The 20,874-nt window shown below is 35.2% G+C and overlaps 1 protein-coding gene across 3 annotated transcripts; it reads right to left on the reverse strand.

Moving 5' to 3' along the window:
- Positions 1-2,519: 2,519 nt before the first annotated feature.
- Positions 2,520-20,371, reverse strand: LRIF1 (ligand dependent nuclear receptor interacting factor 1). 3 transcript variants are annotated; one of them, XM_079926874.1, is made up of 4 exons: positions 19,757-20,371; positions 7,465-8,974; positions 5,935-6,207; positions 2,520-5,133 (listed from the first exon to the last, which is right to left on the reverse strand). In XM_079926874.1, exons 1-4 carry the CDS (start codon positions 19,822-19,824, stop codon positions 4,681-4,683), a joined length of 2,304 nt encoding a protein of 767 aa, XP_079783000.1. In that variant the 5' UTR covers positions 19,825-20,371; the 3' UTR covers positions 2,520-4,680. The 3 variants fall into 3 exon arrangements, with proteins under 3 accessions (XP_079783000.1, XP_079783001.1, XP_079783002.1); XM_079926875.1 differs by having other exon boundaries at positions 7,465-8,966; positions 19,757-19,844; XM_079926876.1 differs by lacking the exon at positions 7,465-8,974.
- Between the last annotated feature and the right edge of the window lie 503 nt (positions 20,372-20,874).

The following is a 20,874-nucleotide window of genomic DNA, read 5'->3' on the forward strand; positions in this document are numbered from 1 at the left end:
AAAATGTTTTAGGTTCACCTTGTGTTTTCTTTGCTCCAGCCTGCCCTGAAATCAAATTATCTAAGAAACCCTGGTTCTTTATGTTAGAGACTCGTGTTTAGAAACCAAGATCTGGTGCTAAGTGTGCACATTGTTCTGGAGTGTCACTGCCTCTAGGCCTTCTCATTGAATGAGTTAGTTAGGAAATATATGAATGTATACTAACCCCCCCATATATATATATATTTCTTTATCTGTCTGAATATATATCAAAAACCATGAATTTATACTGATGCCTCTTATTGTAATCCAATACCACAGGGTTTATTTTAGCCTTCTTCCTTTCCTTATGTCTTTCTCCAATTGTAAGAAGCCTGGCTTTCACTATCTACAATATATGTACTTACTTTTCAATTCTAGTATACACACAAATGTAGTTTCAGGATTGCTAACTCATATCCCTGTGAGAAAAACATTTACTAACTAGATTACAGTGCTTAAGTCTTTAGCTTTGTGCTCACTGAAGATACTGCTTCTAAGTTACTTAGGTTAGTTGTTTCTTTTCCATCCCCTTAAGTATGGTCATGTTATTCTTTCACAATATATTTACTTTCATTTGTTAGTATTTGTATTCCAGTTTGTGTTGTCATCATTTCCTGCTTGGTTTTAATCATTTGCTTATTTAGGGTATGTGAAGAGTATGCAAGACATTACTCATTCTAAGAGTTCTACAAAAAGATATAATCAGAGAAATGTTACTCTACTTCATCCTTGCTAACCTATTGCCATTCCCCTCTTCTTTCTATCCCTTTCCTTTAGGTATCAGTCTTGTTAGCTTTTGGTTTATCCTTCCTGTATTTTTTTTTGTACAAATAAACAGATGTTTGTGTATTTTCTTATAGCTCTTCTTTCTTATATGAAGGGTAGCATGCTATACTCTTTTGTGCTTTGCTATTTCTCATTTTATAGTATGTCTTAGAAATCACTTCATATCAGTTCATAAAGCTCTTCCTCATTCCACTGTGTATACATATCATGGTTTTTTCAACCACTTTCCTATGAATGGGTATTTAGGTTGTTTCCAATACTTTGTAATTAAAAACAATATTGTAATTAATATATTTCTGTATATATATTTTAATATTGTTGGAGGTACATTATCAGGTTAGATTCTTAGAAACAGAATTGCTGGCCCCATTGGTTGAAAGGTAAATACATATGTAATTTTGTTAGACACCATGAAATTTCCCTCCAGAAAAATCGTACCAATTTGTATTGCCATCAGCAACGTATAAACAAGTCTATTTCTTCACAGTCTTGCCAAAATAATGTTTCCACATTCATAAATATTTTCCATTCTAATGAAAAATGCTGAGTGGTGTTAATTTGCATTTACCCAATTTCCAGTGAATTTGAATATTTTTCATGTTTGAAGGTCATTATTATATATTTTATCATAAATTGTTCATATAGTTTTCCCATTTTTCTATTTTTTTTTCCTTTCCCCCTCATTACTTATACATTTCACAAAATTACTTGGCTATCGTGATAAATAAAGGTTGTAGGAGGACACTGATGGAAGCAGGGAGACAGTTGGTGCTTTCAATAATCCAAATGGGAGATAATGCAAGGTTGTCACAGTAGAGGTGGTAAATAATGATCAGATTCCAGGTAAATGGAGAAAATTTCCTAACAGACTAGGGCATGAGAAAAAGAAAAATCAAGGTTTACTCCAAGTGTGTACACTTGAACAAGTGGAAGCCTGAATTTGTCATTAACTGAGATAAAGAAGATCTTGGTTGAGGCAAATTGTGGGTGTGGATAATTAGAACGTAGGTTTGGCCTGTGTTAATTTTGAGATGCCCACTGGACTTCTAAATAGAAATGTCAAGAAGGTGGTTGGATACACGATGTTGAAGTTCAGAAGAGAGTTCCTGAATATGGATGGTAATTTGATCCATGAGAACTAGGTGAGACTATCATGACTGAATATAGGTATAAAATAAAAGACATACAAGGACTGAGCTGTATGTAACTCCAATATTATGGATCATGGAGAAGGTAAGGAATCAACCAGGGACTAAGGAGCAACTAATAAGGTAGTAGGAAATCAAGAATATGGTGTCTTGGTAGCAAAGTGAAGAACAAATTTCAATGACAGACTTATAAAAAGTGTCAAATGCTACTGACAGGTCAAATAAGATAAAGACTAAGAACTGACCATTAGATTTAGCAATATGTTGATTGTTGAACACCTTGAGAAAAACAGGTTTAGTGGAGTGGTCAAGACAAAACCCTAATTTGAGAGACTTTCAGAGTGAGAAGTAGGAGTTTGAGACCATCAGTATAAACAAATTTTGAGAATTTTGCTATAAAGAATTCAAGCCACATTTCCATACCATGGAATTTATTATCAGAAGAAATGTGGTGCTTGATGATTCCATGAGCAGCAAAGCCTTAATAGTAAAAGAAGCAGAAAACATCAAAAGGAGAAGGTAAGAAAATGAAATGAAATGAAAATGGATGCAACATGTCTATTAGAATGATTTTAGTTGAATTTATTTTATTTAACAAACATTGATACATTGCTATGTGTCAAGCACTATTCAAGGATTTGTAAATACAATTCATTCAATAATCTTCCAATCCTCAAAATTCATTTGAGATTGCCCTTTTTCCAACCTTTAAATGTAGTCTGACATGAGCCCACCATTTTAACTTCTCTGTTTATACTGTTTCCCTAAGTGAAGTTTTCCAGACCTATGACTTCAAATAATATCTATTTACTGATAGCCTTTAACTATGTATCTCCTAGCCCCCAAATTTAATGTTTTAGCTTGATGGGAAAGTGAATTTTTAATATTTTAGTTTGTATTTTCAATTTTCCCACAATGGACATTTACTGGTTCTTTTATAAAATGTTTAAAATTTTTTCAAAGGAGGTAATAATTCATGAAATTATATTCCCACTGATAGATAAATTAAGACTGACAATTGACCACTGCATCTAGCAACATGGAAGTCACTGGTGTCCTTAACAAGATCCATTTTGGTGGAGTAGGGGGAGAAAAATCTGCCTGGAATAGTTTGGCAGTTCCTCAATGAGTTAGGGTATGACCAGCAATTACACTCCTAGGTATATACCCAAGAGACTTGAAAACATTATGTCCACACCAAAACATGTACCCAAACGTTCAGAGCAACACAGCAACATAACATCCTAGTAGCCAAATGTGTACACAACCAAAATGTCCATAGACAAATGAATGATAAAGTGTGTTATATCCATACAGTGGAATATTACTCAGCAATTAAAGGATTACATACTAATACATGCCACAACACAGATGAAACTTGAAAACATTAAGCTAAGTGAAAGAAACCAGTCACAAAGGGACATATATTGAATGATTCATTCCATGCATATGAATATCCCAAACAGGCAAATTTATAGAGACAGAAAGTGTTGGTGGTTGCCAATGGCTGGGGGAAGGAGGGTCTGGGGAGTGACTGCTAATGGGTATGAGGTTTTTTGGAGGTAATGAAAATGTTCTAATTAGATCATGTTGATGGTTGCGCAACTCTGTGAGTATAACCACCACTGAGTTGTACACTTCAAAAGGGTGAACTTTAAGATATACAAATTATCTTAATAAAGCTGTTACAAAAACCCAAAAAGGCAAGAGAATCTAGCTGATGCTCAGTTTGCATTTGTTCTACTCCTTCTCAGTATTTTCTGACTTATTGTTTTCTATTTTGTTGCCAATGTCCAGGTTTTATTTGACCGACACTACTTCCAGGAATTTGTTAATCATTTTTTTAAAAAAATAACCCTTTCCTCCCCCTTAATCCCCATCTCTACACCATTCTCCAACTCGCTAAATCAAAGATAACCAGATAGGAAAATGTCTGCCTCTATTATGAAAAACTACACTTTACCACTTTAAAAAGTATTAAATGTGGCCATGTTCATATTTACTTTTCACACAATCCAAGTCACATATGTACAAATTCCCCCCCACACACAAAAAAAGGAAGCATTTGCCTAGGAATAATAACATATCACTTTAAGCAAACAATACACTATATAGCCTGAATTCTAAAACCCATTTTGTATTATATGAAACTACTTTGTAAAGGTTATAAAACAAATGTCCCTCACTCTTGAGAAATGTTTGAATTTTTAAATAATGCTGCTATAATACATTTTCTTTCATGAAATTAAAAAAAATCTTACAACAATGGTGAGAATGTATCATTTACGGGTAAAGAGACATATAGATATACAAGCCCATTGGAAAACCTAAGTTTAGAGCTGATTTCCTCTGTTGGATTGTATAATTTAAAAAGTACACAATAATTACCTATTGTTGGAATAACATCTGAGCAATTTAGCTAAATGTACAAACAATAACAAATATTCAAACTTGGGGAATTCAAGTTAAAGTAATAGAAAAATAGAAAACTTTTCCTTCCAAAAAGAGGTATCTAGACAAAGATTCAGATACCCCATGAGATTATTCACAAAAGTCATATAATCAACCTTTTCTGTATTCCTTAAATAAAATTTGATAATCAACTGATGAAAAGACAAGTTTAATATTCAAAGACACTTTCAGAATGCATCTATAATTAACTTAATGCAAAAGTATATGAAAAAACACAGCTATTTCACTGGTCTTTACGTATAGCAACATTTCATTATTTTTGGCTCATCTTCATACGCATTTCTTCAAGAGCTGCTTCTTTTTCTCTCAGCACCTGCTTAAGTCTTCTTATTTTTTCATCTCTAATGGTTTCTTCTAACTCTGGTGGTGTCATGGGGAAAATATCTTCAGTATAGTTTTTATTGAAGGAATGGCTTTGCTCAAAAGCTGTATTTGAACTCAGTGTGCATTTCTCTTCATTCCCATGGGTAGAGTGTTCTACCTCAGATCTCTTTTCTTCCCTGGTTTTGTTGCAGCCTCTGAGAATGTTATGGTGTGATACATTTGAAGTTGGTAAAATACTGCTAACGAGTTGGGAACTGGTGACATTAGTCCCTCCATTTACAGTTGTGTTATAAACACTCTCAGTTCTTCTCTTCTTTGTGTGATCCATCTTCTTATTGGTTTTTGCTTTTCTTTTCTTACCAAAACCCTGTTGCAATGTTGACTAAGATTCCAAAAGAAAAACAAAATATTATTGCTGAATAGTGTGCTCTCGAATTTAACAAAGTTTGCAGATACAAATATTTAGCCATTAAATTCAACTCAACAAAAAACTCACATATTCCTGCTTAAGTCAAATATTAGAAGCTATATTGATCTACTATGAAAACCTAACAACCATATGTGAAGAGCATAAGAAATAGAATTTATTTATTTATTTTCTCCTCTGCAGAGTAGGCACATAGGGAAGATTATCACTGGGAAAGGTTGACCGGTTTCAGATCTGAAGTTCAGGATATTATACAATAATGAAATATTTATAAGTAGAAAGACAGTAAGCAAAGTTATCGGGATTTTATTTTCATCATTATTGTGTAGATTTCTTAAGATGTTTAAATTAAAGTAATACTTCAGTGAGTATCTGCATGCTTATATTTTCCCTGCATTTCTGTCATTTCTTTTCTTTTCTTTTCCTTTTTTATTTTTTTTGGCCATGCCTTGTGGCTTGCGGGATCTTAGTTCCCTGACCAGGAATTGAACTGGGACCCTCAGCAGTGAGAGCTCGGAGTCCTAACCACTAGATTGGTAGGGAATTCCCTAAAGCAACATTTTTAATTAACTGGGGATGCATTTTTACCTGTGCATATATGGTTCTTCTTAACATTGTTTTAGTATAATACATATACATGCAAATTTGGTAACAACTATCATTCATATTAATGCACAAGACTAAAAAAAAATCAAGAAAATTAATACATTCATATATCTTTGGAGTACCTACAAAGGACACTTTAAAATCTATTACCTGTTTTCTCCCTTCCTCCTTCACTATAAACTCTGTCTCTTTGTAAGTATCACTTTTCACCAAACAGCTAAAGGAATCAAAACCTCCTCCAGAGCCCAAATGGTGAGGAATCCGAGTAAGGCACACGCTCAAATCTTTAGTGAGACCAAATATCTTTCTAAGTTCAGCATCATTGTTCAGATATGATGCCTTATTGCTTCTTCCTTGGGAATTGTTCTTGTCATTTCTTTCTTGAGTAACTTTTTCTAATGTTGATGCCATCTCATTCTGGATCTGGAAATAGGAAAAGAAAACACACAAACAATACTGCCAATTACTTAAGCTATTTTATCAGACTAGCAACTAAGTGATTACCTCATCTTACTTAAAATGCTATGCTTTAAAGTCCTAAATGATTGGATTGTATTACTCTTGCCTTACCACCCACACTTGAAAAGCTGAACTTAACTGAGCAAAACCAAAATGTTCTCCTAAAATTTTACTTTCTTGTACTAGGAAAGTAACAGGTAGTTAATTCTCAAACAAATGAAATGAGAATACAGACTAATGACAAGTTAAAAATAATCAATAAAACATCATGTTGGAAATTGTCATCTTTTGGAAAACTCTTATAGCTTTAATCAATTTGTACTTAATCAGAATTTACCTCCTTACATCTCTGGAGTTCATTGAATTCTGTACTGAAGGGGAGAAATACTGAACATTATTAAGTAGACCTCTAAGAAGGAAAATGTGGGTACAAATATTTAGTGATTACACGTACACATATCTTAAGTAGAACAGAAGGATAACTATGTGGATATGTTGAGTAATTGAATGATTCAGAAAGAAGGACTAAAAAGAGGAACAGGAGACTTGTATACTAAAAACACAAAAAACAACCAAACAACCCAATCAAGATGTTGATAAATTCTTTTTCCACAAATGACTGAAAGGTATTAATTAGCCATGTCCTGCCCCTTCTACCGTCTACCTAAAAAAGTTGCCAGATATCTCCCTACCACCACAAAACAAACAAACAAATCCCAGCACTGCTCTGTGCATAATATTAATCTCTTCATATACTAAAAGTAAGCTCTTAAGTATATATGTATGCATGTATATGTATTTATGTGTACAAAGATAAGTATGTGTGTTTGTATATATATATATATATGTATATATATATATACACACACACACACACACAAAATTTTACTAAGCTTTGAATTCACATTATCCTTCTCCAACTCTTCTAAATCTTGTTGCTCTGTGATTTGTTTGTTTAATTTTGCTTTGAAGACTTGGCATGCCAAATGATTCTAGAGAAAAATACTGCTTCAGCTCTCTCTATTACACTCCTCAAACATTTCCTTCAGATGAAAGCTTTGACTTATTTAAGCATTCATGTGCGTATGGTATGTGTGTGATGAAGAGGAGGATGGGAGAGGAGGGAAAGAGAGGTATCATAGATAACTAACTTTGAGAATTAAGAAAGAAAAATTTTCTATATACATAGATAAAAAGAACACCCTAACATGGGAAAATTACCTTTGGTTCTTGGTCTCTGAAAACACACTGTTGTGAAGTAACAGTTGTTGCATCAACAGAGGAACTTATTTTCTCTATGCTGTGGATGATATTTCCTTTTCTGGGGGAATTTTGTCCTGTACTAAATCCATCTGGAAAGTCTGGCTTTGAGAATAAAGTCTTACTGTGCTTTAAGTAGTTAATGGATTGGTTCATACTATGTGGGTTTGGGGTAGAAAGAGATGGTTTCTCCACTTTCTTATTCTTCTCTGCCCTTAGATTGGCCATGGAAGCAAGCTGGGTATTTGAAAGTGATTTTGTCTCCATCTGGGAAGATTTACTTTTAGCCAAAACAATACTTACAACCTCTCTGGATATTTCTGTGACTGGACTTGAACTTACTATCTGTGATGTATCTTTTCTTGGTGGAATATCAGGAGAAACAGAATTCTCTTGGTCAATTTGTGATGGCAAAACATCTGTCCCCTTTTTAGCCAATAGATAGACTTTCCCATTAAACATAACCAAAGCATTATCTTTAATAGGCATACTTTTGGATTGTGTCCCACTAGGACTGATGGTACTCAATGGTGGCAAATTTACAGTATTATCTCCCAAACTTTTCCTATCTACAAAAGTTTTTAAAATCTTTGAAGCCACATTATTTGAAGATTTAACAGGAACAAGAGATGGAGTGCAAGGCTGTAGATTCTCTTGAAAAATCCATTTCACTGGAGCAGCTTGAGAATGCTGACCACCTTTTAATTGTGTCTCTTTAGCAACATTCATTGGAATCTGTGTGGTGTTTAGTATCATTGGCTTTGCTATTTCTGTAACAGGTTTTGGGTAAATGTTTTGAAAGTTCTTGGTAACTACATTTTTCACTGTATTTACAGGAGATACATAAATAACAGTTGGTATTTGGGAGGCCTCAACTGTTCCTGAGGTACTTGTGGTTGCAGTTGCAAGTATCTTTTGCTGAACTGAAGGAGGCAATGAAGACGCTGGTACAGATTTCACTTCAGCATGGGCTGGAATCTGTAAATGATGCCCAGAAGGCAAAACCGGAGACTTCACAGTCATTGGAAGACTCTGGGTATTTACTAAAATATAAGATGAATCATTTTGTGTTGAGGAGGGAGAAACAGCAAACGTTTGCATGGTGAGTCCATCAATTTTCACACCATGCCTCTGAACTTTAGAAACTGATGAGGTAAAATTTTCAGTTCCCACAGAAGTAACTCTAACTTTTTCTGCTGTGTCTACTGTTCTTGTAAGAAAATAGTTTGAAGAACTGGCTGGCTGAAAAATGGGCAATTGAACTGATGCACTTGTGGAGGAGCTGGAAATCTGAGTCTGAAAAGTAACTTGAACTGGATTTCCTGTATTCCCTTTCAAAGCATCAGACATGACTGTAGATTGAACTAGTGGTATAAGATTTCCAGAGGAATTAGGAATTGGAAGTAATTGCAGAAGATTTTTTCCATCCGAGCCAATCGTCTGAACTACTTGGTACATGCAGCCTGAAACACTTAAAAGAACATCGAGTAAATAAATACAACATACTACATGGTATATACATTTTATTTAAAAACAAGTATTTGCAAACACTATGTTTTAAAAATAAAAATTTATAAAATATAATAACGTAAGTATGTAATTTGTCACTTTGAGTTTTCAAAGTGAAATACTGCAAAAGAAAGAGTTTGAAGAAGTAGAAGAGATAATCAAAGGTATGGTCAGCTTTGATATAGATCTCCTCACATGATTAGGCAATGGGTATAAGATATTAGCATTTATTCCTAAAAGTAGACTTTTCTAAGTTTTACCCTGTATAAAATTTCAGCTACTAGAATATGCTCCTCTTAAACTATTAGCATCCTTCCTTCTTTTCCTTAAATTCTTTCCTCTAGTCCTTCTCCTTTACTATTATTGACCAGGATTCTTATTTTACCTCCATTTATGCTTATTCTATTTCCCTCACTTTTTTCTCCCCCTACCCAATCTGTTCTATATTCTTCCCCCTGATAATGACAAGTTCTACTGTCAGCCATTCTTTTGCTTAAGGCATCTCTTAAGATGATACCTTAGTTTGCCACATTTCTGGAGACTAAACTGAGTTACTCATGTAGGAACCAGTTTCTTCTTTGATTTATTGTTCCAGCATGTTTGATGTTTGGTGTTAAATAGCTCTTGGTATGGCAATTACTCATATTAGTTCCAATTGTCAGTCAACCCATATTTATAATAGCAACATCATTTCAGCTGAATGGTTTTCAGTGAATGTGGAATACACTGGAAGTCAATAATTTTTTTAACTTAGCCTATTTTGATTCTATTAAAAGTTATCAGCTATTACTTAGCACAGATTATCTGATTTTTTTAAAAAAATCCAATACTAATCTGTATCTGTTTGTACAATCAATTATTTGTAGATTACTTAAATGCAGACACCTCAAGTTATCCTGAAACCATCCTTCAGTTCTTGGAAAATACTAAACCCTCATGGGACTCAGGGTAGTCACACATGCTACTTATTCTTCACCCACCCATATACTCAACTCTCAACATAAATGATACTTCCCAGAAGATACATTCTCTGGCCACCTTAACTACCCTTGCTCTTCCTTCACAGGTAATAATATTACATCTGTTAGTTTCCTTCATGGTACATATCATAAGTTGTCATCATATATTAATGGATTTTTTCCACTGGTCTACATATTGTCTCTCATACTAAATTCCAGCAATATGGGTACAGAGTCCATGTCCTATAGACCCAATATGGCCTTACATGGCTAAGATTAAATGAAAAAAATTTAAGAATGAAAAATAATAATAATTAGAATTCTCAGTAGTGTAAAGGTGTGTTTTTCTGCCTATAGGTGTTTTTAAAGCTTCAGGTATTAATACAAATCAAAGCCAAAAATTCTATGCATCTTAGGAAGCACTGGATTTAGTTTTACCTTTTTGCAACCCCAAATAACATAATTATATACTTATAAATATTTAAAAGTTTTCTGGCCCTTTGATAGCACTTCAAAATGTTGTATTTACTTTCAATAAATTAAAAGTTAATCTCTAAAGAAGTATAAACATAAAGAAAAGTATGAATTCTTGCTTTGACAGGTTGAAGAAGAAAACCCACCTTCACCTCCTCCCTATCCCCCAAAAAGCAAATATAAACTGGATCAGAACTTAATTTGTTAAACCAAAATTTACTGAGTGTCTGTTATGGTTTAGGCACCAGACTCAGTTATGTAGCTCAGTAAGCTACAGCCTGGGGCCAAGTCTGGCCCTCTCCCTGTTTTTGTATAGTACACAAGCTAAGAATGGTCTTTATATTTTAATTTAAAAAAATCACAAAAATAACATTTTGTGATATATGAAAATTATGAGTTTCAAAACTCTGTATCCATAAATAAAGTTTTATTAGTACACAGTCACACACATTTTTTATGTATTGTACATGGCTGCTTTCTGCTGCAACAACAGAGTTAAGTAGTTACAGCAAAGATCACATGGCCTATAAAGCCTAAACATTTACTATCTGGTCCTTTACAGAAAATGTTTGCTAGCCTCTAAACTAGTTCAACCCACAATCCCTAAAAGAACTTAAAATGCTGGGTACATGGACATGTAAATAGGCAATTTTTATTGAGATAAATGATGTACTTGGAAGAGTACAAAAATGCTCACTCCTTTTCTTTAAACATTTTCTTCCCAAGGTTTCCTAGATATGACATACTTCTATCCCTGTAGTGACTCCTCAGTCTTCTTTGCCAACTCATTCTGCTTGAATCAACCTTAAAATGTTGGAATTCACCAAAGCTTAGAGTAAATTCTTCTCTTCTTACTCTGTAAGCTTTCCCCCAGATGATTTATTTTATATGCATGATTTCAACTAAACTACCATTTATATATCAACAATTCAAATAGTTATATCTTAGCTCCTTTGAGATTCAGGCTTATATGTCCAACTTCCCTCTTGACATTTCCATTCAGAATCTCAAATGCACCTAAAACTCAACATGGTCTTTTCCAGTGTTCTTCCTTCAGTAAGTGGCATCCGAACTATCTTAGATGCCTAAGTCTGAAAAAGTAATTACAACTTTCTTACCATCTGTATTCAACCTATCACAAAATCCTGTTGATATTAACTCCTAAATTTCTCTTGACCTATTCAATCGTTTACAAATCAATTGTTCCCACTCTAGTCCATCTCTGGCTTGGTCTATTATGGTAGCTTCATAACTGGTCTTTTCTTCAGTCTACCATCTCCTTTTAAAATTACTCAGCACTCTAACGCCAGCCCTTCCCAGCTTAAAACATTTCATCAGCTTCCCACTTTCTTTGAGTGGTAGAAAGAAAATCAAGAGATTCTGATGCAATGGAAGCCAAAGGAAGAGAGAGTTTCAAAAAAAATTGGGCAATTCTATTGAAAGTTTCTGAGAGGCCAAGTAGGATGCAGGTTAAAAATGTATACTGGAATTAAGGGCATGAGGATCATTGATGGCTTTAAAAGAGCAGTTTGGTGAGGAAAGAAGTTGGTAGGAGTGAATATGAAGACAACAAGGATAGACAACTCTTTTATGAACTTTGACTGTAAGAGGAAGAGAAAAACTGGAAAGCAGCTGGAAATTAAATGGGGTCAAAGAAAAGATCTTTTCTTTTTTTCTTTTTTTTTTTAATGTTAGGTGAACTAGAGCATAAATGCTCATGTGAGTCAATGAAAGGAAGAGACTGGTAATAAAGGAGAAAGAGGGGTAATTAATAATGTAAAGTTTGAAAAGGAGGTAGGAAATTGAGACCATAAGACAGTTGAAGGGACTGAACCTTAAAGAGAGCTGGAGAAGTATGTCCTTTCATCGGAACTGGAAGAGAGGTTAGGTGCATTTGCAGGTAAATTTAAAGCTTTGGTGTTAGAAGGTTGAGGTAATTCTGATCTAGTGGCTTTTACTTGCACTATGAAATAAGGATATGACATCAATTGCTAAGAAGAGCAAAAACAGGGAGAGATTTGAGGATAATCAAAAAGATTTGAAACAGTCTTTGTGAAAAAATAAGCTGACCTCAGAAAATATCAGTCATCAGGCAGGGTTGATGGCCCAGGGAGATAGGTAATGATCATGAATTCATAGTAATACCAACCTGTGCTCATGAGAGTCTCCCTGTTTCACCAGGTATAGGCAGAGAAAGTAAATCACTGAGTTCATCCAAGATTGGGGTGGCTTCAGAAGGGTATAACAAAAATCAAAGAGGAGCAAAAGATTTTAGGGTACTGAAAAAAATTACCAAATGATGAAATACAGAAACTATACTAGATGGGAAGGAAATGAGAACATAAAAGGCTAATGTATAGGGAGAAAATAAAGGGAATGGACTGAAGGCCAGATAAAGAACAGTCAGAATGGGAATACTTAAACAACTAAGCTAAAATATAGGAACTGGTGTTTGGAAAGCAGGATGCCTAAATCAAGAATTTTGTAGATGCAGCAATTTCATCTGATAACAAGAACTACAGAAGTGGATAGCTGGTGATAGAATGGAGAAAACACTGAGGAAAAAGATCTTTGTACTGAAAGACCAGGTGACAAAGAGGTTATCCATACAGATGCTAAAGTTATGTAGGATTAGAGAGAAGATTGGGATGTGGGTGCCAAGTTCAGTGACAGAAAGTTGGTAGATGGTGTTAATGAACCATAATTAGGACCATCTACCAACTTTCTGTCACTGATATGCCAAAAAGTTGTCTTGAAGCCCACTGTCTTCTGCAATCTATTTTCTTTCCCATTATTCTACGACACCTTATTCTCAAAGATTATGAAATATGTCCACACAGTTAAATCTGGCTTTACTCTATACTCATTCCCTAGGTGCTCTCTGCTGAAATTAGTACTGGTAGCTAATTATCCCTCCATCTTGAACCTCTTTCTACTACGATTTCCATTGTGTACAATATTTCTTGTCTTTCTTAATGTTCCCTTTCTTATTCATTTTCTGCATTTTAAGTATCCAACTATGACTTCTCCCCAAAGTACAGTTCTTGACCCTGTTTCTTCTTTAACACATTCTTCCTTTGTAAATCAACCATACTTCAATAAAAAAATAAAATTTAAAAAAGGCATTCTTCCTTAAAGAGTGCACCAAGGTAATAGTTCAAAGCTTCAACTATTACCTTCAACTATCTCTTCTGCAATGATGACTCTCACGTTATATCCTTTTATTCTATCCCCTAATATTGACCTCAATTCCGTATTTGTGATGTCTGACCAAACATTTTCACTTTTAATACCATTACTTTAAAGTTAAAATTACTCTGTACTGAAAACTACTACTCTATCTTACCATCCAGTCATGTGTCAGCACTACTGTTTTCCAGGTCACTTAGGTCTTAAATCACCTCGTAATCTCTATCTTTACCACCCTCTTTATTCACCTTTAATTCACCCATAGTACTTTGTATAGATGCTTACAAAGGATAAACATTCAATAAATGTATACTGAATGAATCACCAAGTCTATAAATTTTTTTTTTCTTTTTTACAGCTCTTACTCATATTCTCTTTCTTCACCTTTGCCACTTCTACTTGCTAGATCAGACCTGCATCACCTTGTATCTAGTCCTCATTATCTCATTCCTGTGTTTGGCTCTGACTTTTAAACTCATTTTTCTGACTGTGGCCATTATCATTATGTATCTCTGGCAGATTAAATCATTGTTTTCATCCTGTTACCTCCTTGCTCAAAGTTTCAGTAATTCATCATTGCCAATTCAGCCTGACATGAAAATCATCTACAATCTAGCCCCAACCAATCTCTACAATAGTACCACCTAGAACATCTCAGCATAAAATCTCTGGTCCTACCAGAAAGGTCTCTACTATTCTGGATTGTCTCATGTACAATATTTACTCTAAGCATTCTTTAAGGTTTTTTTTTCTTCTCTAACAATTTAAAACATAGTTATAAACTGAGGATCAATCCATCTTCTCCATGAAATATCTGCTAGTCACTCAAACTCATATTAATTTCTTCCAAGTTGGAATCCCTAAAGCACTCTCATTGGTGCCACTAATGCTAGGAGTTACATAATGCCTTCTATAAAGCCTTTGATCTATTAGTTAATTTTAAAAAATTAGTAAAGTATTTTTTTCCTCAGTGAGCTTGAAACCCATTATGGTCAGAGACTATATCATTTATTTTGTAACTGTTCTTCCAATACCAAGCACAGTAGGCCCTCAAAAAATTATATAAAAAATAAGGCAGCTCTTTCAAATATTTCAAATATATTGAAATGTCTCAATACCTTTAATGTTTAGTCTCATTTAGTTTATGTACTTCATTTGTCAGTAACACCTGGCTAACACATTAGAAGCTTCAACAGAGCAGAACACACGCTTTTATAATTAATTATTTGCATGGGGCAAACACATTTTAATTGGCATATTAGTTAAACAAATCACACAGAATTCTGATACTTCATTCACATACTTTATTACATGGCCCCTATATTTCCGCTTTATAAAAACATTTATATTGCACAAACTCTTCAAATCTAATCATGGATTTTTCCTCTCTTCTTCATTTCCCCTCCAAAAAAGGGAAGGAAAATACAGTTTCTTCTATGTCAGTATATCAGTAGAGATTCATACAATCTACCAGAGACCATAAATTCCTTAAGGGTAGGTTATTCTGTTCATATCTATATTCTCTACACCTAATAGAGCAACTGGCACACTGTAGACAATATTGGCTGAATTGAATCCTACAAACTCTGATTTTAAAAAAGTCTGTGATTTCCTAGTAACAAATGGAATGAGTTCTAAAAATTAAACTGAAATGCAGAATGCTAAGGAAAGAAGTGATAAATCAGGGTGAAATTCATACTTCTTCAATCAATATATATATTTTTCAGCTATAGAAGAGATCTTCCACTTAACATACTAAAACCCTATAAAGATTCTGTTTTCTTAAAGATCATATTCTGTTAGTTAAGGTTAGAACTAAAACTAAAACCGGACTTTGCATCCCATGCTCTGGTTAGGTCACTTAAAAAGAAGAGTAATCAACATGCTAATTACTTTAAACCAACTAGGATGTGAACTGAGAAACTACACTGGAAAACTAATACAGTTTAAGGCTTTAAAAGAGAACACAGGAATACATTATAAAGATTATGGGCTTCTAATCCTGGCTCTTCCAATTATTAGTTGATTGACTTTGGTAAATTTACTTAACCTCTTTGAATCTTTCTTCATTTGTAAAGGTTTGCTATAACTGGTTGGGATTCTAATAAGCTCCCAATATAAGCTAGATATCATCTTCCACAAAAATATATAATTGGTGTTCAAGAACAAGTAAATGAATCAGATAATCTTTTGAAAATGTGAGAAATTTAATAAAAGATACATTAAACATACTTATAATATTATATAACTTCTGACATTTTTGACTATTCTAATTTTGAGTGAAGCATTTACAGATTAGATATGGAATGATAAAAATTTTGCAGGTTACTGAACATTTCGTAGATAATTTTGCAAAATTTTCAACTGCTAAGAGACTTTCTTCCATCTTACTCTCTCTGATTCAACATTATGTACATACATGACATACACAAGTACATAATGTAATAATATATATGATAATATTTACCATATAATATTATATACATAATAGATATGTTATTGTAAACAGTTGTCATTAACTCTAACCCTAATAAACAGTCCAACAAGGTAGGTATTGCCATTCCTATTTTATAGTTGAGAAAATGAAGATTTAGTAATATTAAATAACTTATTCAGAGACATGCTTTCTTGGGCAATCCCATGCATTTTCTTGTATTTACTTTAGCATAACCCTAATATAACAGGGTCCCAAAAATTCATGAATAAACTGAGAGATTAATGAGAAATAGATTTCAGTTAGCCTTATGGTATGTGTGTCTTTCTCTCTCTCTGCCTCTCGTACACGTACACGTACACACACACACACACACACAAATCACAAAAGCTAAGATAATAACACACTGTACAAAACTAAATGCACACTGAACTGACAATGAAACATTATCTATCTAACCAAACCAAGCCCCCTGCTGAGGACACCCATTTTAGCTCCCTATTTAAGAACAAAGGCAGATAGAAGCCAACGGTCTATCACTCTCTATTTTCAGCTCTGACCCTGCCTGAGTTTCAGATTCAAATATCTCACTGATTGCTTTCTTGGTGTGTTCCTCACCTCAACTAATTTACCAATATCTACCCAGAAAATTGGCATCATAATTGATCCACTTTTCTTCATGCCAGTTCACTGACAAGGTCTGCCTATTTTCCTTTCTATATTTCTCTGAATCCAACCCTTGCTCTACATTAGCTAGTGCAGGCTCTCTGAATATCTGAAAGGACAACTGAAATAGAATCCTTATATGCCTGACCCCTCACCCCCAAATCCACACTGCCATCAGTTACCTAAAACGACACCTGACCATGACAGTTCTTTTCTTAAAATCCTCTGAAGGCTCTCCAACAGATGAAGTCTAATCTTTTCAGCAAACCCTTAAGAGCTCTCTATTTATCCCACTTATTACTAGTAATAAGTCATACTGCTGTTTTTTTTAATCAATTCCCTCTTCCTGGCATAGCCTGCATTCATCTTTAATTGGATAGCTGATACTTCCATTCTCCAACTCAGCCACTCCAGAAACCTTTCCTACAATTCCCTTTCTGTATGCCCTCACAGCATCATCCTGTACATAACACTATTAAAAAGTGTATTACATCATATCCACCTCCAGACTTAAGGTTTTTCATGGGCATGGCCCATATCCTACTCTTTAGTCAGCCTCTCAATTTAGCACAGTCTGTCACATAGCAGGCACTCAGTGAACGTTTTTTAACCAAATGTTTGAACGATACAGATAATAAGTGGTGACGCAGCATATGAACCTAGGTCTCTGTAACTCTACCTTGTTTCTGTAACTCTACCAAGGTCTTTGTAACTCTACTGTACCATTCTGACTCCTGCTTTGCTCTTTGCATATGAAGTCCAAATCTAAATAAACTTAATGTTTACTGTCACAAATATCTTCCAGATTTTTCCTTTGTATTATAAGATTAAATTTGGGTTTTACATTTTATGCACTGATAAGAGATACTTTTTAAACAATAAACATTCTGTATCACATTACTGAAAAACTTTACAGCAGGAAAGAAGTAACTCAAGAAAAATTCAAGTACCTACAGAAAATAATAAAATCATATAGTCATTTTAAACTTATGAAAAAAATGATTTTATACCATCAAAATATAAGAAAATATAAGAAATATAAGAAAATGAAGCTTCCAATAAACTAAAGAGATGACATTAATCCAACTATTTGCAAAAGTATATTTGGACATCATGCAGATTGTTACTTATAAAAAAGAATAGAATCAAATATGCAATCAATAACCAAAGTAAATGTCAAATTGTTTCAGAAAAGCATCTTGTAAATGTCTTAAGTATGTGATTTAAAATCGAGGATTTGAAGAAATAAATGCATTCAAAAATGATAAAAAATAATGCATAAACCAATGAGTTAATGAACTCCAGATAACTGATGAATGTAACTAAAACAGAATTCAACTTGTAATGTTTTAAAAATATAGATAGCCAAAAGAAGTAGAAACTGGATAACAGAGTTAAATTACACAATACACAAAAAGTAAGGTTCTTACTCTGTCTAATTTCTGATATTGAAAAAGAATGCAATCCTGAAACAAATTGTGTTAAATTAGGGTAAATCAGATGTTATAAAATATCCAGGTACTAAAAGAAGATAGAAGAAATGAACAATCATTAAAGACTAATTCTATTTTTGCATATCTATACAGGGCACTACCTCTGCCTTCCCCTTCAACTTCCACCAAAAATAAGCCAACAAAAAACATACATGCACAAAAGCTGGCTCTTGTTAAGATCTGAAATACAATGGTTCTTTCTTGGCAGTTCTTCCATATGGTTTTAGCTCAACACTTTTGGTGACCATTTCTCTTTAGAATATTATGCATACTTTTTTTAAAGTGTTTATTACAATTAGGTTTTATAGCTACTTGTAACTACCTACTTCCTGGGCTAAAATTTGTACAGAAGTAAAGTTGTATCCTTACGATAATAATAATAGCTAACATTTAAATAATGCTTTTCTATTTTTCCTATACTAAGTATTTTAGTATATTCATTCTTTTAATCCTTAAAATACCTCTAGGTGCTCTTATTTACAGACTGGAAACCAGGTCACTTGGCCTCACAAATAGTAACTAGCAACGCTAGCATTAAACCTAGTGAGCCCGATTTTCTTCAATCATGAATGCTTTTCCATGATTTTTATATCTCCATTTCCATGCCTTCTTCTTCACATTTTCCTTCTGCAGGGACTCGTTAACTTTCTTCTCGCCGCTTATTATATACCCACAAACCATGGAGAGTACAACTTAAAATATTCTACCTTAGCAAACAATTTTGTTCCAGTTTTATTTCTTCTTGATTAATATGAGCTTTAAAAAACCACTGAGTTAGTGATAAACTATTGTCTAAATTTACAAATAAGTGTCTAAGAAATACTAGAATCTCCCCCTGACAAATGTAGTTCCTCTACATAAACATCCAATTCGAGACGACATTCTCATTACACCTGCTTCGAATATGCTGTTCGAAGGGATTAACTTTACATGATAATTTCTCTATCTTCACTTTTATCTTCAAATAAAGCTATTATTCGAAATTTAAAAAAAATCGATTCCCTTATTCCAGAACAATTTTTCGGTTTCTATATTCATATACTCTTATTAATTACACAAAAATATGTCCTTTCCTTCTCACTAACTCTCTTAAATTACAGCTATTTTCCCTGAAGGTCCAGCGCCACCTGAGCTGCACTTGCTAATCCGCGCGGATTGCTGCGTGTTTTTCTGAGAGTGCGCGAGAATCTTCCAGAAGATTTTGCTCACACAGGCGCGCCGGCCATGTTGATTTTCCTCTCCCGTGGAGATCTACTCTGTCAGCCTATGAAACTTCAGACGCTGGAGTCCTGCGGAGCCAGGGCAGAGGCTGACTGCGTCAGGCTCTGAAGAGGTTTTACGTTTCCGACAGGGATGTGCTCTAAGGGCTCTAAGTGCCAAACTGCCGCGAACTTCCCCTGGAGTGCTCACCCAGCGGGATCAAAGGCATCTGAATTGCAGAACGTCAGGAAACGACGGCCGACTCGACATCCTGCTAAGAGACGGGCGAGGTGCGGCCATGTCGAGGGAGATTCGAAACCGGTACTTACCAGTGCGAGGCGTTGCCTGACTTTTCCTCTGTAGGTTTCAGGAAGACCCTCTGTAGGTTATTGGACATTTTAGAGGAGTGGAAGGGACCAGTACATCCAGGAAAGGGGGCAGTGTCGGGGCCGAGGTCCTCCAAGTGGCGAGAACCAGAGCGAGAGAATGTAGGGATGGAGTTGCCCCGTAGCAGCTCAGAGAGGTTACAAGCTGAAAGGAGAGCGACGGCGGGCTCTCGAGAGGGCGTATCCTCAGGCTTCGGATGGAGGCGGCGCAGCCACCAGAAACCGGAAGAATCGAAGAGGCTGACGGGGCGGGTCCGTCCCTAACCTCTGAGAAAACAGCCCTGAGTCTCCGCCTCAGCGCCTAGGACATCGCTCCAGAGTCACCGGGAATCAGCGCGGGAGGCGTGGCCTTAATGGTGCCGCCCCTATCGGTGCCGGGTCAGTGGTGAAGACCAAGCCAGACGGGCTCGGCCGACCCCGCCCACCGAGGCCGCCAGCGAGAGCAAAGCTCAGCCTAGCAGCTTCCGGTATCGCCACATCCGGTCGCCAAGGTGAATGGCTCGCTAACGCCCCGCCCTTATTCTGCGATCCAATCGCAGGTGATGTTTGCTGTCTCTTCTTCCGGATCAAGTAACGAATCGCCAAAGAAAATTCTCCAGATACCTACGCAAAATAAAATGTTTCCGGGGTCAATCGCAAAGTTTCTGCCTTTGTATTCGCCGCTAGTGTAAGTTTCCTCTCCCGCCAGTGCTTTAAAAGACATCGGAGCGCTCTTTTGAAGCCATATGCACTCCTGGCGTGAGAAAATTTTAGACGCCTGCCTGTGGCAAGCGCCTGTATTATTGCTACTTCCTGAGGGTTTCTTGGTTTTTTTCCTTTCTTGAAGCTTTGCCTCGAGATTTAACCTAATCTCTCTCTCCACCCCACCATTAATTCTCTCTCGAAATTACTTATTGTCATAGTTAACTACTTGATTCTCTAAAAGTTTAATTCCCCATATAGACTTACTTTTTGGCATCTTTATTTGGATCTCCAGAGAAAAACTTTGCAGAAGTCTCTTGATTCCCGCTGTTAAAATCTCTTATCTGAGGAACAGGTTAAGTCTCTGGCTTCAGCTGGGA

The sequence above is a fragment of the Stenella coeruleoalba genome, assembly GCF_951394435.1.
Source record: "Stenella coeruleoalba genome assembly, chromosome: 1".
NCBI classification, from domain to species: domain Eukaryota; kingdom Metazoa; phylum Chordata; class Mammalia; order Artiodactyla; family Delphinidae; genus Stenella; species Stenella coeruleoalba.

Excerpts from the sequence above, each read along its gene's own strand:
- LRIF1 (XM_079926874.1), bottom strand. The coding sequence starts at position 19,824 with ATGTCCAATAACCTACAGAGGGTCTTCCTGAAACCTACAGAGGAAAAG. Across the intron at positions 8,975-19,756 it reads TCAGGCAACGCCTCGCACTG|TGTTTCAGGCTGCATGTACC; the intron begins GTAAGTACCGGT and ends TGTTCTTTTAAG. Across the intron at positions 6,208-7,464 it reads TCAGAGACCAAGAACCAAAG|ATCCAGAATGAGATGGCATC; the intron begins GTAATTTTCCCA and ends TCCTATTTCCAG.